The sequence below is a fragment of the Salmo salar genome, chromosome 01 (genome assembly GCF_965601325.2).
Source record: "Salmo salar chromosome 01, fSalSal1, whole genome shotgun sequence".
Taxonomy (NCBI): Eukaryota; Metazoa; Chordata; class Actinopteri; order Salmoniformes; family Salmonidae; genus Salmo; species Salmo salar.
Window position 1 is genome coordinate 82,548,003 of NC_138291.1, and position 16,621 is coordinate 82,564,623.

Genomic DNA, 16,621 nt, shown 5'->3' on the forward strand with positions numbered 1-16,621 from the left:
CGGCAGAGGCGTGGAAGCCCGACGAGCTGGCGGAGGCGTGGAAGCCTGACGAGCCGACTGAGGCGTGGGAGCCCGACGAGCCAGCTGCGGCGTGAAAGCCCGACGAGCCGGCTGAGGCGTGGGAGCCTGACGAGCTGGCTGAGGCATGATGCGGGATGGGAGCCTGCCGAGCCCGCTGAGGCGTGGGAGCCTGACGAGGTGGCTGAGGGGTGGGAGCCTGACGAGTCGGCTGCACCCCCCGGTTCCTTCGGCAGCGGCACCCGGACCCGACGTCACCAACCAAAACAAAAAAACAAAACAAACTCCCTGATGCTTCCAACATTGGTGTCAGCATTTTGGAAGGACAGATGCTGGGAGACAAAAGCAAGTAAAGGGAGTTAACATTTAATGAATAACGGACATGAAACAGAACACAGACAGCGTCTGGACAGGGAAAACAAAACAACATTAATGCTGACACGGGGAACAAACTGAGAAGCAGACAGATATAGAAGAGGCAACCAACAAAGTGAAGGAGTCCAGGTGAGTCCAATGAAGTGCTGATGCGCGTAATGATGGTGACAGGTGTGCGTAATGATGGGCAGCCTGGTGCCCTTGAGCGCCAGAGAGGGGGAGCAGGAGCAGGCATGACAGGTTGAGGTCGGGTGATTGTGGAGGCCAGGTCATCTGATGCAGCACTCCATCACTCTCCTTCTTGGTCAAATAGCCCTTACACAGCCTGGAGGTGTGTTGGGTCATTGTCCTTTTGAGAAACAAATGATAGTCCCATTAAGCACAAACCAGCCATGCTGGTTAAGTGTGCCTTGTATTCTAAATAAATCACTGACAGTGTCAGAATCAAAAATCAAAAATGTGTACTCATCATACCAAAGGTCAAATTTCCACCAGTCTAATGTCCATTGCTCGTGTTTCTTGGCCCAAGCAAGTCTCTTCTTCTTATTGGTGTGGTTTCTTTGCTGCAATTCGACCATGAAGGCCTGATTCACGCAGGCTCCTCTGAACAGTTGATGTTGAGATGTGTCTGTTACTTGAACTCTGTGAAGCATTTATTTGGGCTGCAATCTGAGGTGCAGTTAACGCTAATAAATTTATCCTCTGCAGCAGAGGTAACCCGGGGTCTTCCTTTCCTGTGGCGGTCCTCATGAGAGTCAGTTTCGTCATAGCGCTTGATGGTATTTGCGACTGCACTTTCAATGGTCTTGACATTTTCAGCCTTGACTGACCTTCATGTCTTAAAGTTTCTCTTTGCTTATTTGAGCTGTTCTTGACATAATATGGACTTGGTCTTTTACCAAATAGTGATATCTTCTGTATACCACCCCTGCCTTGTCACAGCACAACTGATTGGCTCAAATGCATTAAGAAGGAAAGAAATTCCACAAATTAACGTTTAACAAGGCACACCTGTTAATTGAAATGCATTCCAGGTGACTACCTCATGAAGCTGGTTGAGAGAAGGCCAAGAGTGTGTAAAGCTGTCATCAAGGCAAAGGGTGGCTACAAAATCTAAAATATATTTTGATTTGTTTAATACTTTTTTGGTTACTACATGATTCCATATGTGTTATTTCATAGTTTTGATGTCTTCGCTATTATTCTACATTGTAGAAAATAGTCAAAATAAAGAAAAACCCTTGAATGAGTAGGTGTGTCTAAATTTTTGACTGGTACTGTATACAGTTGAAGTCGGAAGTTCTACACCTAGCCACTTAAACTCAGTTTTTCACAATTCCTGACATTTAATCCTAGTAAAGATTCCCTGTTTTAGGTCAGTTAGGGTCATCACTTTATTTTAAGAATGTGAAATGTCAGAATAATAGTAGAGAGAATGATTTACTTCAGCTTTTATTTATTTCATCAAATTCCCAGTGGGTCAGAAGTTTACATACACTCAATTAGTATTTGGTAGCATTGCCTTTAAATTGTTTAACTTGGGTCAAACGTGTCGGGTAGCCTTCCACAAGCTTCCCACAATAAGTTGGGTGAATTTTGGCCCATTCCTCCTAATAGAGCTGGTGTAACTGAGTCAGGTTTGTAGGCCTCCTTGCTCGCACGCGCTTTTTCAGTTCTGCCCACAAGTTTTCTATGGGATTGAGGTCAGGGCGTTGTGATGGCCACTTCAGTACCTTGACTTTGTTGTCCTTAAGCCATTTTGCCACAACTTTGGAAGTATGCTTGGGGTCATTGTCCATTTGGAAGACCCATTTGCGACCAAGCTTTAATTTCCTGACTGATGTCTTGAGATGTTGCTTCAATATATCCACATAGTTTTCCTCCCTCATGATGCCATCTATTTTGTGAAGTGCACCAGTCCCTCCTGCAGCAAAGCAGCCCCACAACATGATGCTGCCACCCCCGTGCTTCACTGATGGGATGGGGTTCTTCAGCTTGCAAGCCTCCCCCTTTTTCCTCCAAACATAACGATGGTCATTATGGCCAAACAGTTCTATTTTTGTTTCATCAGACCAGAGGACATTTCCCCAAAAAGTACAATCTTTGTCCCATGTGCAGTTGCAAACCGTAGTTTGGCTTTTTTATGCCGGTTTTGGAGCAGTGGCTTCTTCCTTGCTGAGTGGCCTTTCAGGTTATGTTGATATAGGACTCGTTTTACTGTGGATATAGATACTTTTGTACCTGTTTCCTCCAGCATCTTCACAAGGTCCTTTGCTGTTGTTCTAGGATTGATTTGCACTTTTCGCACCAAAGTCTATTCATCTGTAGGAGACAGAACGTGTCTCCTTCCTGAGCGGTATGGCGGCTGCGTGGTACCTTCAGGCATTTGGATATTGCTCCCAAGGATGAACCAGACTTGTGGAGGTCTACACATTTTTTTCTGAGGTCTTAGTTGATTTCTTTTGATTTTCCCATGATGTCAAAGAGGCACGAGTTTGAAGGTAGGCCTTGAAATACATCCACAGGTACACCTCCAATTGACCAAAATTATGTTAATTATCCTATCAGAAGCTTCTAAAGCCATGACATAATTTTCTGGAATTTTCCAAGCTGTTTAAAGGCACAGTCAACTTAGTGTATGTAAATCTCTGACCCACTGGAATTGTGATACAGTGAAGTATAAGTGAAATTATCTGTCTGTAAACAATTGTTGGAAATATTACTTGTGTCATGCACAAAGTAGATGTTCTAACCAACTTGCCAAAACTATAGTTTGTTAACAAGAAATTTGTGGAGTGGTTGAAAAACAAGGTTTAATGACTCAAATCAAATTAAATTTTATTGGTCACATACACATGGTTAGCAGATGTTAATGCGAGTGTAGCAAAATGCTTCTGCTTCTAGTTCACCCATGCAGTAATATCTAACAAGTAATCTAACAATTTCACAACAACTACCCTTTACACACGAGTGTAAAGGAATGAATAAGAATATGTACATATAAATATATTGATGAGCGATGGCCGAACGGCATAGGCAAGATGCAGTAGATGGTATAGAGTACAGTATATACATATGGGATGAGTAATGTAGGGTATGTAACCATTAAATAAAGTGGCATTGTTTAAAGTGACTAGTGATACATTTATTACATCCAATTTGTAATTATTAAAGTGGCTAGAGATTTGAGTCAGTAAGTTGGCAGCAGCCACTCAATGTTAGTGATGGCTGTTTAACAGTCAGATGGCCTTGAGATAGAAGCTGTTTTTCAGTCTCTCGGTCCCTGCTTTGATGCACCTGTACTGACCTCGCCTTCTGGATGACAGCGGGGTGAACAGGCAGTGGCTCGGGTGGTTGTTGTCCTTGATGATATTTTTGGCCTTCCTGTGACATCGGGTGGTGTAGGTGTCCTGAGGGCAGGTAGTTTGCCCCCGGTGATGCGTTGTGTAGATCTCACTACCCTCTGGAGATCCTTACGGTTGTGGGCGGAGCAGTTGCCGTACCAGTCGGTGATACAGCCCGACAGGATGCTCTCAATTGTGCATCTGTAAAAGTTTGTGAGTGTTTTTGGTGACAAGCCAAATTTCTTCCGCCTCCTGAGGTTGTAGAGGCGCTGTTGCGCTTTCTTCACCATGCTGTCTTTGTGGGTGGACCATTTCAGTTTGTCCGTGATGTGTACACCGAAGAACTTAAAACTTTCCACCTTCTCCACTACTGTCCCGTCGATGTGGATAGTGGGGTGCCCCTCTGCTGTTTCCTGAAGTCCACGATCATCTCCTTTGTTTTGTTGACGTTAAGTGAGAGGTTATTTTCCTGACACCACACTCCGAGGGCCCTCACCTCCTCCCTGTAGGCCGTCTCATCGTTGTTGGTAATCAAGCCTACCACTGTAGTGTTGTCTGCAAACATGACGATTCAGTTGGAGGCGTGCATGGCCACGCAGTTATGGGTGAACAGGGAGTACAGGAGAGGGCTGAGAACGCACCCTTGTGGGGCCCCAGTGTTGAGGATCAGCGGGGTGGAGATGTTGTTTCCTACCCTCACCACCAGGGGGCGTCCCGTCAGAAAGTCCAGGACCCAGTTGCACAGGGCGGGGTCGAGACCCAGGGTCTCAAGCTTAATGACGAGTTTGGAGGGTACTATGGTGTTAAATGCTGAGCTGTAGTCGATGAACATTATTCTTACGTAGGTATTCCTGTTGTCCAGATGGGTTAGGGCAGTGTGCAGTGTGATTGCGATTGCGATTGCATCGTCTGTGGACCTATTGGGGCGGTAAACAAATTGGAGTGGGTCTAGGGTGTCAGGTAGGGTGGAGGTGATATGATCCTTGACTAGTCACTCAAAGCACTTCATGATGACGGAAGTGAGTGCTACGGGGCGATAGTTGTTTAGCTCAGCTACCTTGGCTTTCTTGGGAACAGGAACAATGGTGGCCCTCTTGGAGCATGTGGAAACAGCAGACTGGGATAGGGATTGATTGAATATGTCTGTAAACACACCAGCCAGCTGGTCTGCGCATGCTCTGAGGATGCGGCTATGTATGCTGTCTGGGCCGGCAGCCTTGCGAGGGTTAACACGTTTAAATGTTTTTCTCACATTGGCTGCGGTGAAGGAGAGCCTGCAGGTTTTGGTAGCGGGCCATGTCGGTGGCACTGTATTGTCTTCAAAGCGTGCAAAGAAGTTGTTTAGTTTGTCTGGGAGCAAGACATGGTTAGCACTCCAACCTAAGTGTATGTAAACTTCCAACTTCAACTGTATATACAGCTGTAGGCATGGTGATTTGAGCTATCCGATTGGCCAGGGCAGTAGGCGCACTCGATTTAGCCACAGATCTCTCGGTCAACCGGGTAGGTGGAGTTTGTTTTTTCATACAGATGAAATGGTTCAAAATGGGAACACTTTGCCTATGCAGTGTGCAGGGCTTCTGAATGAAGTGCACCTTCCCGCCAACAGAGCAACACGAAAAAATGTAATCGTTTGGTGATCGACTTGTCGCGATCGACCAGTTGGTGACCGCTGGCGTATAGCAACATAACAGCTCATCTCTTTTTTATGTTCTCTCTACCCCTGTCCCATCCTTCCTCTCTCTCCTTTCCCCCCACCCTCCCCCAGGTGTCGGATCACATTCCCCCAGGTTATGAGATCGTGTCCCTCCTGGAGGCTCTGAACGGGCCCCTGAGTGTGTCTCCCTCTGCCCCCCCTCTGCAGGACCTCTCTGTGGGCCACATCTCGGGGACCCTGCCCCCCTACAGCAGTGAGACCCACCCCGCCCCGGCACACTCCATGTCCCCCCTGGACCACTCCAACTCAAGCCAGAGACTCAAACTGAAGAAGAGCGGCTCCAAGTAAGTGGAGCAAACACCTGGAGACATAGGTTGTGCACCATATTCCCTATAAAGTGCACTAGTTTTGACTCGAGGTCTGTTCAAAAGTTGTGCACTACATGGGGAGTAGGGTGCCATTTGGGATGCAGACACACATACAAACATACAGTACATTTGAATAGGAATGAATTTCCTATGACTTTTAAAGGTTTAGCTAATAGAAAATACACTATATATTTAAATGTATGTGGACACCCCTTCAAATGAGTGGATTTGGCTATTTTAGCCACACCCATTAATGACAGGTGTATAAAATCGAGCACACAACCATGCAATCTCCATAGACAAACATTGGCAGTAGAATGGCCTCACTGAAGAGCTCAGTGACTTTCAACGTGGCACTGTCATAGGATGCCACCTTTTCAACAAGTCAGTTCGTCAAATTTCTGCCCAGCTAGAGCTGCCCTGGTCAACTATAAGTGCTGTTATTGTGAAGTGGAAATGTCTATGAGCAACAATGGCTCAGCCATGAAGTGGTAGGCCACACGAAGTGGTAGACCACACAAGCTCACAGAATGTGACCGCAGAGTGCTGAAAAAAAATTCTCTGTCCTCAGTTGCAACACTCACTACCGAGTTCCAAACTGCCTCTGGAAGCAACGTCAGCCCAATAACTGTTCGTCGGGAGCTTCATGAAATGGGTTTCCATGGCTGAGCAGCCACACACAAGCCTAAGATCACCAGGCGCTGTGACAAGCGTCGGCTGGAGTGGTTGTAAAGCTTGCCGCCATTGGACGCCTTCTCTGGAGTGATGAGTCACGCTTCACCATCTGGCAGTCCAACGGACAAATCTGTGTTTGGCTGATGTCAGGAGAACGCTACCTGCCCGAATGCATAGTGCCAACTGTAAGGTTTGGTGGAGGTGGAATAATGGTCTGGGGCTGTTTTTCATGGTTGGAGCTAGGCCCTTTAGCTCCAGTGAAGGGAAATCTTAACACTACAACATACAATTACATTGTAGACGATTCTGTGCTTCCAACTTTGTGGCAACAGTTTGGGGAAGGCCCTTTCCTGTTTCAGCATGACAATGCTCCCATGCACAAAGCGAGGTCAATACAGAAATGGTTTGTCGAGATCGGTGTGGAATAACTTGACTGGCCTGCACAGAGCCCTGATCTGATCCCCATCAACCAACTTTGGTATGAATTGGAACGCCGACTGCAAGCCAGGCGTAATCGCCCAACATCAGTGCCCGACCTCACTAATGCTCTTGTGGCTGAATGGAAGCAAGTCCCCGCAGCAATGTTCCAACATCTAGTGGAAAGCCTTCCCAGAAGAGTGGAGACTGTTATAGCAGCAAAGGGGGGACCAACTCCATATTAATGCCCATGATTTTGGAATGAGATGTCCACAGATGGACACCTGCTACTATTCATGTAGTGTTTTTATGTCCGGATAAAGGGAGAGTTGTTAGAGTGTTTGCTGTGGTGTTTATGATTCTGACTGTTGCATTGTGGGATGTGTCAGGTCTCTCTCCCAGAATTCTTCGGTGCTGCCAGGGGAGGAGGGAAAGAAGTCACAACACAGTGAATCAGAGGTTCAGGCCTGCCGCCGGAAACAACAACTTGAGGTACACTGACATTCTGACACAGTTTGTGTATGCGTGTTTGTCTGTGTCCGGTGTATGTTTGACCTTACTCTCTGTTCCAGAGTGGTGTAACTTCAGAGAGTGAGAACCTGACTCTATCCTCGTCTGGAGCCATAGACCAGTCCTCCTGTACTGGGACACCTTTCTCCTCCACCATCACCTCCCCTGAAGGTAGTCCTGCTGGGGCTGTCAGGGGGTGGGCAGAGGGCAGTGGAAAATGTGTCCAATGTGTCAAATTATAAAACACTGTTAATTGTCTCCTCTCTCTCTCTCTCTCTCTCTCTCTCTCTCTCTCTCTCTCTCTCTCTCTCTCTCTCTCTCTCTCTCTCTCTCTCTCTCTCTCTCTCTCTCTCTCTCTCTCTCTCTCTCTCTCTCTCTCTCTCTCTCTCTCTCTCTCTCTCCCACACAGACCCAGTGAACAGTAGCCTGGCCCAGTCAGTCATGTCCATAGCTTTCTCCCACAGCCAGCACTCTCAGATCAGCACTGACACCCTGTCCTCCATGTCTGGTTCCTATCTGGCCGGACCGGAGGGAGAGGTAGAGGGGGGAGACATAGAGGGGGAGAAGATCCAGGACGCACCCATGGAGAGCCGGGGACCCTCACAGCAGGACGGGGAGGTGAGAAACATGAGGGGGAACAGGGGGATGAGAGAGGAGAGAGTGGGGTACTCCTAGAAAAATGGCTTGTTGTGATATAGAGGATACCCACCTCTCTTTCTCTCTGTCTCTCACTCTCTCAATTCAATTCAATGGGGATGTATTGGCATTGGAAACATACAGTGCCTTCGGAAATATTCAGACCCAAAAACTTTTACCACATTTTGTTACGTTACAGCCTTATTCTAAAAATTATTAAATAAATGTTTTTCCTCAGCAATCGACACACAATACCCTATAATGACAAAGTGAAAACAGGTTTTTAGACATTTTTACAAATGTATTAAAAATAAAAAACAGAAAAACCTTATTTACATTAGTATTCCAACCCTTTGTTATGAGACTTGAAATTGAGCTCAGATGCTTCCTGTTTCCATTGCTCATCCTTGAGATGTTTCTACAACTTGATTGACAACTTGACCTGTGTTAAATTCAATTGATTGGACATGATTTGGAAAGGCACACTCCTGTCTATATAAGGTTTCACAGTTGACAGTGTATGTCTGGGCAAAAACTAAACCATAAGGTTGAACGAATTGTCCGTAGAGCTCCGAGACAGGATTGTGTCGAGGCACAGATCTACGGAAGGGTACCATAACGTTTCTGCAGCATTGAAGGTCCCCAAGAACACAGTGGCCTCCATCATTCTTAAATGGAAGTAGTTTGGAACCACCGAGACTCTTCCTAGAGCTGGCTGCCTGGCCAAATTGAACAATCGGGGGAGAAGGACCTTGGTCAGGGAGGGGACCAAAAACCTAATGGTCACTCTGACAGAGCTCCAGATTTCCTCTGTGGAGATGGGAGAACCTTCCAGAAAGACAACCATCTCTGCAGCACTCCACCAATCAGGCCTTTATGGTAGAGTGGCCAGACGGAAGCCACTCCTTATTAAAAGGCACATTACAGCCCGCTCGGAGTTTGCAAAAAGGCACCTAAAAACTCTCGGACCATGAAAAACAAGATTCTCTGGTCTGATGAAACTAAGATTGAACACTTTGGCCTGAATGCCAAGTGTCACGTCTGGAGGAAACCTGGCACCATCCCTACAGTGAAGCATGGTGGTGGCAGCATCATGCTGTGGGGATGTTTTTCAGCGTCAGGGACTGGGAGACTAGGCGTGATCGAGGCAAAGCTGAATGGTGCAAAGTACAGAGAGATCCTTGATGAAAACCTGCTCCAGAGCTCTCAGGACCTCAGACTGGGGTGAAGATTCACCTTCAAACAGAACAACAACCCTAAGCACACAGCCAATACAACGCATGAATGGCTTCGGGACAAGTCTCTGAATGTCCTTGAGTGGCCCAGCCAGAGCCCGGACTTGAACCCGATCGAACATCTCTGGAGAGACCTGAAAATAGCTGTGCAGCAACGCTCCCTATCCAACCTGACAGAGCTTGAGAGGATCTGTGGAGAAGAATGGGAGAAACTCCCCAAATACATGTGTGCCAAGCTTGTAGCGTCATACCCAAGAAGACTCAAGGCTATAATCGCAGCTAAAGGTGCTTCAACAAAGTACTGAGTAAAGAGTCTGAATACTTATGTAAATGTGAAATTCCATTTTTTTTTTAATACATTTTCAAACAAATCTATAAACCTGTTTTTCTTTGTCATTATGGGATATGTGTAGATTGATGAGGGAAAAAATGAATTAATCAATTTTAGAATAAGACTGTAAAATAAGACTGTGGAAAAAGTCAAGGGGTCTGAATAGTTTTCGAATGCACCGTATGTTTACATCGCCAAAGCAAGTGAAATAAACAATACACAAAAGTGAGAAGAAACGCATTTAAACAAATAAAAAACGATTAGAAATTTACAGTAAACATTGCACTCAAAAAGGTTTCAAAAAGATAAAGACATTTCAAGTGTTATATTATCAGCCATGTACAGTGTTTTAGCAATGTGCAAATAGTTGTAGTACATATAGTGGGGGGAGATAAATAAACAGAGAAATATTGGTGGTATTTAGAATGTTTGTGCTCCACTGGTTGCCCTTTTGTCATGGCAACGGGCCGCAAATCTTGCTGCTGTGATGGCACATTGTGGTATTTTGCCTAACAGATGTGGGAGTTTATCATTGTTGGATTTGTTTTCAAATAATTCTTTGTGGGCCTGTGTAATCTGAGGTAATGTGGTCATAATTTGGCAGGAGATTAGGAAGTGCAGGTCAGTTTCCTTTTGTGGACAGTTGGCACTTCGGAGCCAGGTCTGACTACGGCGACCTCTCAATAGCAAGGCTCTGCTCACTGGGTCTGTACATAGTCAAGAATTTTCTTACATTTGGGTCAGTCTCAGTGTGTACTGTGTACTCTCTGTTTAGGGCCAGATAGCATTCTAATTTGCTCTGTTTTTTGGTTGATTCTTTCCAGTGTGTCAAGTAGTAATTTTTTTGCTTTCTCATAATCTGGTTGGGTCTAATTGTGTTACTGGCCTGGGGCTCTGTGGGTTCTGTTTGTGTGTTGAATAGAGCCCCAGAACCAGCTGGCTGAGGGGACTTCTCTAGGTAGATGAGGGTTTGATGTGGAATGTGTGGGCATCGCTTCCTTTTAGGTGGTTGTAGAATTTAACAGCTCTTTTCCAGATTTTGATAACTATAGTCCTAATTCTGCTCTGCATGTATTGTTTGGGGTTTTGCATTGTATATAAAGTATATTTTTGCAGAATTCTGCATGCAGAGTGTCAATTGGGTGTTTGTCCCATTTTGTGATTTCTTGGTTGGCGAGTGGACCCCAGACCTCACAACCATAAAGTGCAATGGATTCTATAACTGACTGAAGTATTTTTGGGCCAGATTCTAATTGGGATGTCTAGTTTTATGTTCATTTTGATGTCATAGAGGGCCCTTCTTGCCTTGTCTCTTAGATCAGTCACAACATTGTGGAAGTTACCTGTGTTATTGATGTCTAGGCTGAGGTAGGTATAATTCTTTGTGTGAGCTAGGGCAACCGTGTCTAGATAGAATTTGTATTTGTTGTCCTGGCACCTGGACCTTTTTTGGGGCACCATTATTTTTGTCTTACTAAGATTCACTGTCAAGACCCAAGTCTGACAGAATCTGTGCAGAAGATCTACAGTGCCGTGAAAAAGTATTTGACTCCTTTCTAATTTTCTCTACTTTTGCATATTTTTGATACTGAATGTTATCAGATCTTCAACCAAAACCTAATATTAAATACAGGGAACCTGAGTTTACAATTAACAAACAAAAAATGGATACTTATTTGATTTATTTAAAGTAATTGCCCCCTTACACTCAATAACTGGTTGTGCCATCTTTAGCTGCAATGACTGCAACCAAATGCTTCCTGTAGTTGTTGATCAGTCTCTCACATCGCTGTGGAGGAATTTTGGCCCACTCTTGCATGCAGAACTGCATTAACACAGCAACATTTGTGGGTATTCAAGCGTGTACTGCTCGTTTCAAGTCCTGCCACAACATTTCTATTGGGATTAGATCTGGACTTTGACTAGGTCATTCCAAAACTTCAAATGTGTTGCTTTTTATCTGTTTTCATGTAGAATGGTTCCTTTTATTGAGGCAAGTCGTCCAGGTCCTTACTTAGCAAGGCATTCCCAAACCAATTACCACCACCATGCTTGCCCGTTGAGGTTCTTACTGTGGGGTGAAATGTTTGGTTTTCGCCAGACATAATGGGACACATCTCATCCAAATAAGCATATACAGTACCTACTCATTCAAGGGTTTTTCTTTATTTTTACTATTTTCTACATTGTAGAATAATAGTGAAGACATCAACACTATGAATTAACAGATATGGAATTATGTAGAAACCAAAAAGGTGTTAAACAAATCAAAATAGATTTTAGAATCTTCAAAGTAGCCAACCTTTGCCTTGATGACAGCTTTGCACACTCTTGGCATTCTCTCAACCAGCTTCACCTGGAATGCTTTGTCAACAGTCTTGAAGGAGTTCTCACATATGCTGGGCACTTGTTGGCTGCTTTTCCTTCACTCTGCAGTCCAACTCATCCCAAACCATCTCAAATGGGTTGAGGTCGTGTGATTGTGGAGGCCAGGTCATCTGTTGCAGCACTCCATCACTCTCCTTTTTGGTCAAATAGTCCTTACACAGTCTGGAGGTGTGTTGAGTCATTGTCTTGTTAGTCCCACTAAGCGCAAACCAGATGGGATGGCGTATCGCTGCAGAATGCCGTGGTAGCCATGCTGGTTAAGTGTGCCTTGTATTCTAAATAAATCACAGTGTCAGAAGCAAAGCACCCCCACACCTCCTCCTTCATGCTTCACGGTGGGAACCACACATGCAGAGATCATCCGTTCTCCTTCTCTGCGACACACAAAGACATGGCGGTTGGAACAAAAAATCTCAAATTTGGACTCATCAGACCAAACAACAGATTTCCACCGGTCTAATGTCCATTGCTCGTGTTTCTTGGTCGAAGTAAGTCTCTTCTTATTTGGGCTGCAATTTGAGGTGCAGTTAACTGTAATAAATGTATCCTCTGCAGGTAACTCTGGATCTTCCTTTCCTGTGGCGGTCCTCATGAGAGTCAGTTTCATCATAGCACTTGATGGTTTTTGCGACTGCACTTTCAAAGGTCTTGACATTTTCAGCATTGACTGACCTTCATGTCTTAAAGTAACAATGGATTGTCGTTTCTATTTGCTTATTTGAGCTGTTCTTGACTTAATATGGACTTGGTCTTTTACCAAATAGGGCTATCTTCTGTATACCACCCCTACCTTGTCACAACACAACTGATTGGCTCAAATGCATTAAGAAGGAAAGAAATTCCACAAATTAACGTTTAACAAGGCACACCTGTTAATTGAAATGCATTCCAGGTGACTACCTTATGAAGCTGGTTGAGAGTGTGCAAAGCTGTCATCAAGGCAAAGGGTGGCTACTTTGAAGAATCTCAAATATACTTTTTCACAGGACTGTAGGTGCTGCTGTAGGCCCTCCTTGGTTGGGGACCGAAGCACCAGATCATCAGCAAACAGTAGACATTTGACTTTAGATTCTAGTAGGGTGAGGCCGGGTGCTGCACACTGTTCTAGTGCCCTAGCCAATTCATTGATATAAATGTTGAAGAGGGTGGGCTCAAGCTGCATCCCTGTCTCACCTCACGGCCCTGAGGAAAGAAATCTGTGTGTTTATTGCCAATTTTAAGGCACACTTGTTGTTTGTGTACATTGATTTTATAATGTCATCATTTTCTTCTCCAACACCAGTTTCCATCAATTTGTACAGCAGACTCTCATGCCAAATTGAGTCAAAACTCATTTTAAATAAACAAAATGAGAAAAATGTGCTTTTGTTTTGTTTGTTTGTAAGGATGTTCAGGGTGTATACGTGGTCTGTCGTACTGTATTTTGGTAAGAAGCCAATTTGACATTGTCTCGGGACATTGTTTTCACTGCTATTGATGATACTGTAGAAGATTTTGCTGTTGACGCAGATTTCAGGGTAATCATTGGGGTCAAATTTGTCTCCACTTTTGTGGATTGGTTCCAAATATTGTGAAGATGCCAGAGCTGAGGATAATGTTGAAGAGTTTAAGAATAGCACATTTGAATTCATGGTCTGTAGATTTGATCATTTAGTTCAGTATACCATCAATATACAGGCCTTTTTGGGTTGGAAGTTTTGTATTTAGTCCTGTAGCTTATCCAATATAATTGGAGAATCCAATGGGTTCTGGTAGTACTTTTTAATAACTGATTCATTCTAAGTTTTGTAAATTATCATGTATACATTTCTGTTCTTGGTTCTTTGTTATATGGCCAAAAAGGTTGGAGAAGTGTTTTATCCATACATCTCCATTTTAGATAGGTAGCTCTTTGTGTTGTTTGAGTTCCAATTTTCCCAGAAGTGATTTGATTCTATGGGTTCTTCCTTCACATTGAGCTTTCTGACATGCTGTTCCTTATTATTTGTTAGTGTATTTCTGTACTGTTTTAGTGTTTCCTCATAGTGAAGGAACTACCCATAGAGCCAAAAGAACATAACTTCTCACTCGCTGTGTCAGAAGAGCAGGATTCAGAGGTACATATACCGTATAGTACCTAAACTATAGGAATGGCTATAGATGAAAAAAAAACATATCAAATATACAATACAAAATGAATCTGTCTCTCTCCTTCTCACAGGGAAATGATGTCACAGGGGAACACTGCCCCTCCCCTTCCCACAAGCAGGGTAAATAGGACCTCTCACCTATACCTCTCACCTCTGACCCCACTCTCAGCTTTACCCTCCTCACTATCTGGCCATGCTGGAAAAGACAGAAGTACGTGGCAGTCTAAGCACTAATACAATGTTACCCACTAATCCTAATTTAAAGCCTCACCCTAACTAACTCCTTGCCTAAGCCCTACATTGGGGAACAAATATCACCTGTACACTGCACTGTAAACCCCAATGTGCTGTCATCACAAAATGTACATGCAAAAACACAGATATTAAAAACAATTCCAAAAAATCTACCTACAGTAGAGCATGCTGGAGAAACAGTTCATTTGTTATTATAACTTGATGTGACTTCTCATTTAGTTTTGAGTCAGTACCACATATACATTTTAAGTAGTAATTACTTTTCATTGACTTTGAATTCAAATTACTAGAAGTATTTAAGTAAAAAATGCCTCGGGGTTTACTCGCTCATCAATTCTTACAATATTTCCACTTTTGTCCTTTCTAACAAGGCCTTTTAGTCACTGACTAACTTGTTACAGCACCCTATCCTGTAAACTACCATATAAAGCTCATTATTAGTGAGATGGCAGGGTGTTTTAAGGGGTGCCATGCTAGATTCTCTCCACTGTAAATGATAATGTGGGCTAAAATACTGGTCACACTTTATTTGGCTAGTCCGGAATTTCCGTCTGTAGATGCTCGAACAATGGTCATACTATCAACAAACTACCTGTTGATAAGCAACTGCTTGCTAAGGCTAGGGTTAGGGTTAGAACTAGGGTGAGTACATAGTGAGTCGATAGTTTGTAGAGCATCTACATATGGACTATCCAAAAAAAGTTACAACACTGACCATCGGTGAAACCATCACTAATCATCCGTTTGCACATGTGCATTTGGTTCAGTTTGCTCGGGGGGGGGGGGGGGGGGGGGGGGGGGGGGGGGGTGTGTGTGTGTGTGTGTGTGTGTGTGTGTGTGTGTGTGTGTGTGTGTGTATATCTGTGTCTCTCCCTCTCTCTCTTTGTGTGTATATGTTTGGAGTCATATCCTCCCCACCTTTCCTTCTCCTCTGCTTTCCCTCCTCTATTCCACCATTCAAAAGTCAGATAAATTGGGATTGAATCTCTAACCCTGCCTCTCAGTGTGCCCAGAGTTTGAGTGTGTGTGAATATGCATGTGTGTGACCTCAGAGTTTGTGTGTGTGTGTGTGTGAATGTGTGTGTTTGTCCAGAGTTCGAGTGTGTGTCAGTGTGTGTGTGTGTTATTTATGAATGTGTGTTTAAATACTATGTCTGCATGTTTGTGTGTCTTTTGTGTGTGTTTGTTTGTGACATAATCTTAGTCACCATGCATCTTCTTAATATGCATTTTTCACCAGTCCAGTTGTAGTGGATGTGGGCATGTGTGGAGTGGTGAACAATAAACAAACAATGAATCAATTAGTTAATAAGGAAACCAAAGGAATCCTGTCTCTATATATGTTCATGTGCGTGTGATGTACATTTGCACGCGTGCATCCTCTGAGCCTGAGCCACATGCTAACCATCACCACATGATTTCACCCATGCCCTCTTTTACACACACACACACACACACACACACACACACACACACACACACACACACACACACACACACACACACACACACACACACACACACACACACACACACACACACACACACACACAAACACACACACACACACACACACTAGCATAGTCATCTAAAAGCTACTGACCCCCATCTACACCCCCCTCTCCCTCCCCCCTGCTGTGCCTGGCTACTGTTGTTTGACCTTTGCCCCCGCTTGCAGGTGGGCGGAGCAGGTGTCCAGAGTTGGCCAATAACAATCACGCCCTCTGCGACACACCCTGTATGGGGGGGCTGGACAATGAGCAGGTTCCCGACAGCCGATTCGCCGGTGAGTGGCAACCTACTGAACATGGACCAATCAAAGCTGAGACTGGGCATGGGGCGGGGGAGAGAGGGGCATGTCAGTGAAAGGAAATTAGGGAGCGAGGGATCATGGAGAGGAGAAACAGTGGAACAGAAGTCAGGGTAGAGAGACAATGGAGAGGGTGGAGCGAGAGGGAGACAGAGTTTTTAGTCAAACTGAGGTTCCTATGTTTCTAGCTGAGATTTTAATTACTATAAATGGAGAAAGTGAAGAGGGGAGAGAATTGGATTATATACCCCATAAAATGTCGGTCTACTAGAGTTGTTTCATCTCAAATGGCTCAGGAAATAGATTCAGTGACATTGAAGGAAGAAAATATTGACCGAAAATAAATGAGGCTGTAATTGGTGATCCATCCATACTAAACACAAGACAGTGCATCTTTCTCAGCAGTTAGAACAGGAGGCTTCTTTCTTCTCATCATCCCCCCATCCTTCACTGTCATGGTTGTTGTTTGTTCT

At 44.4% G+C, this 16,621-nt stretch overlaps 1 protein-coding gene across 3 annotated transcripts in view; it reads left to right on the plus strand.

The window, feature by feature from the left end:
* rnf157 (ring finger protein 157) overlaps positions 1 to 16,621 on the plus strand; it is a 41,566-nt gene that overhangs the window by 14,344 nt on the left and 10,601 nt on the right. For 2 of the 3 annotated variants that reach the window (XR_014392871.1, XM_082977373.1), the window contains exons 11-16: positions 5,506 to 5,738; positions 7,244 to 7,346; positions 7,427 to 7,535; positions 7,774 to 7,982; positions 14,155 to 14,203; positions 16,017 to 16,124. Coding sequence is in view for 2 of the 3 variants with exons in the window: in XM_082977373.1 (XP_082833499.1) it covers positions 5,506 to 5,738; positions 7,244 to 7,346; positions 7,427 to 7,535; positions 7,774 to 7,982; positions 14,155 to 14,203; positions 16,017 to 16,124 (811 nt within the window). In the remaining variant the exon portion in view is untranslated. The remainder of the gene's footprint in view (positions 1 to 5,505; positions 5,739 to 7,243; positions 7,347 to 7,426; positions 7,536 to 7,773; positions 7,983 to 14,154; positions 14,204 to 16,016; positions 16,125 to 16,621) is intronic. The other variant, XM_082977385.1, reaches the window with a different exon arrangement.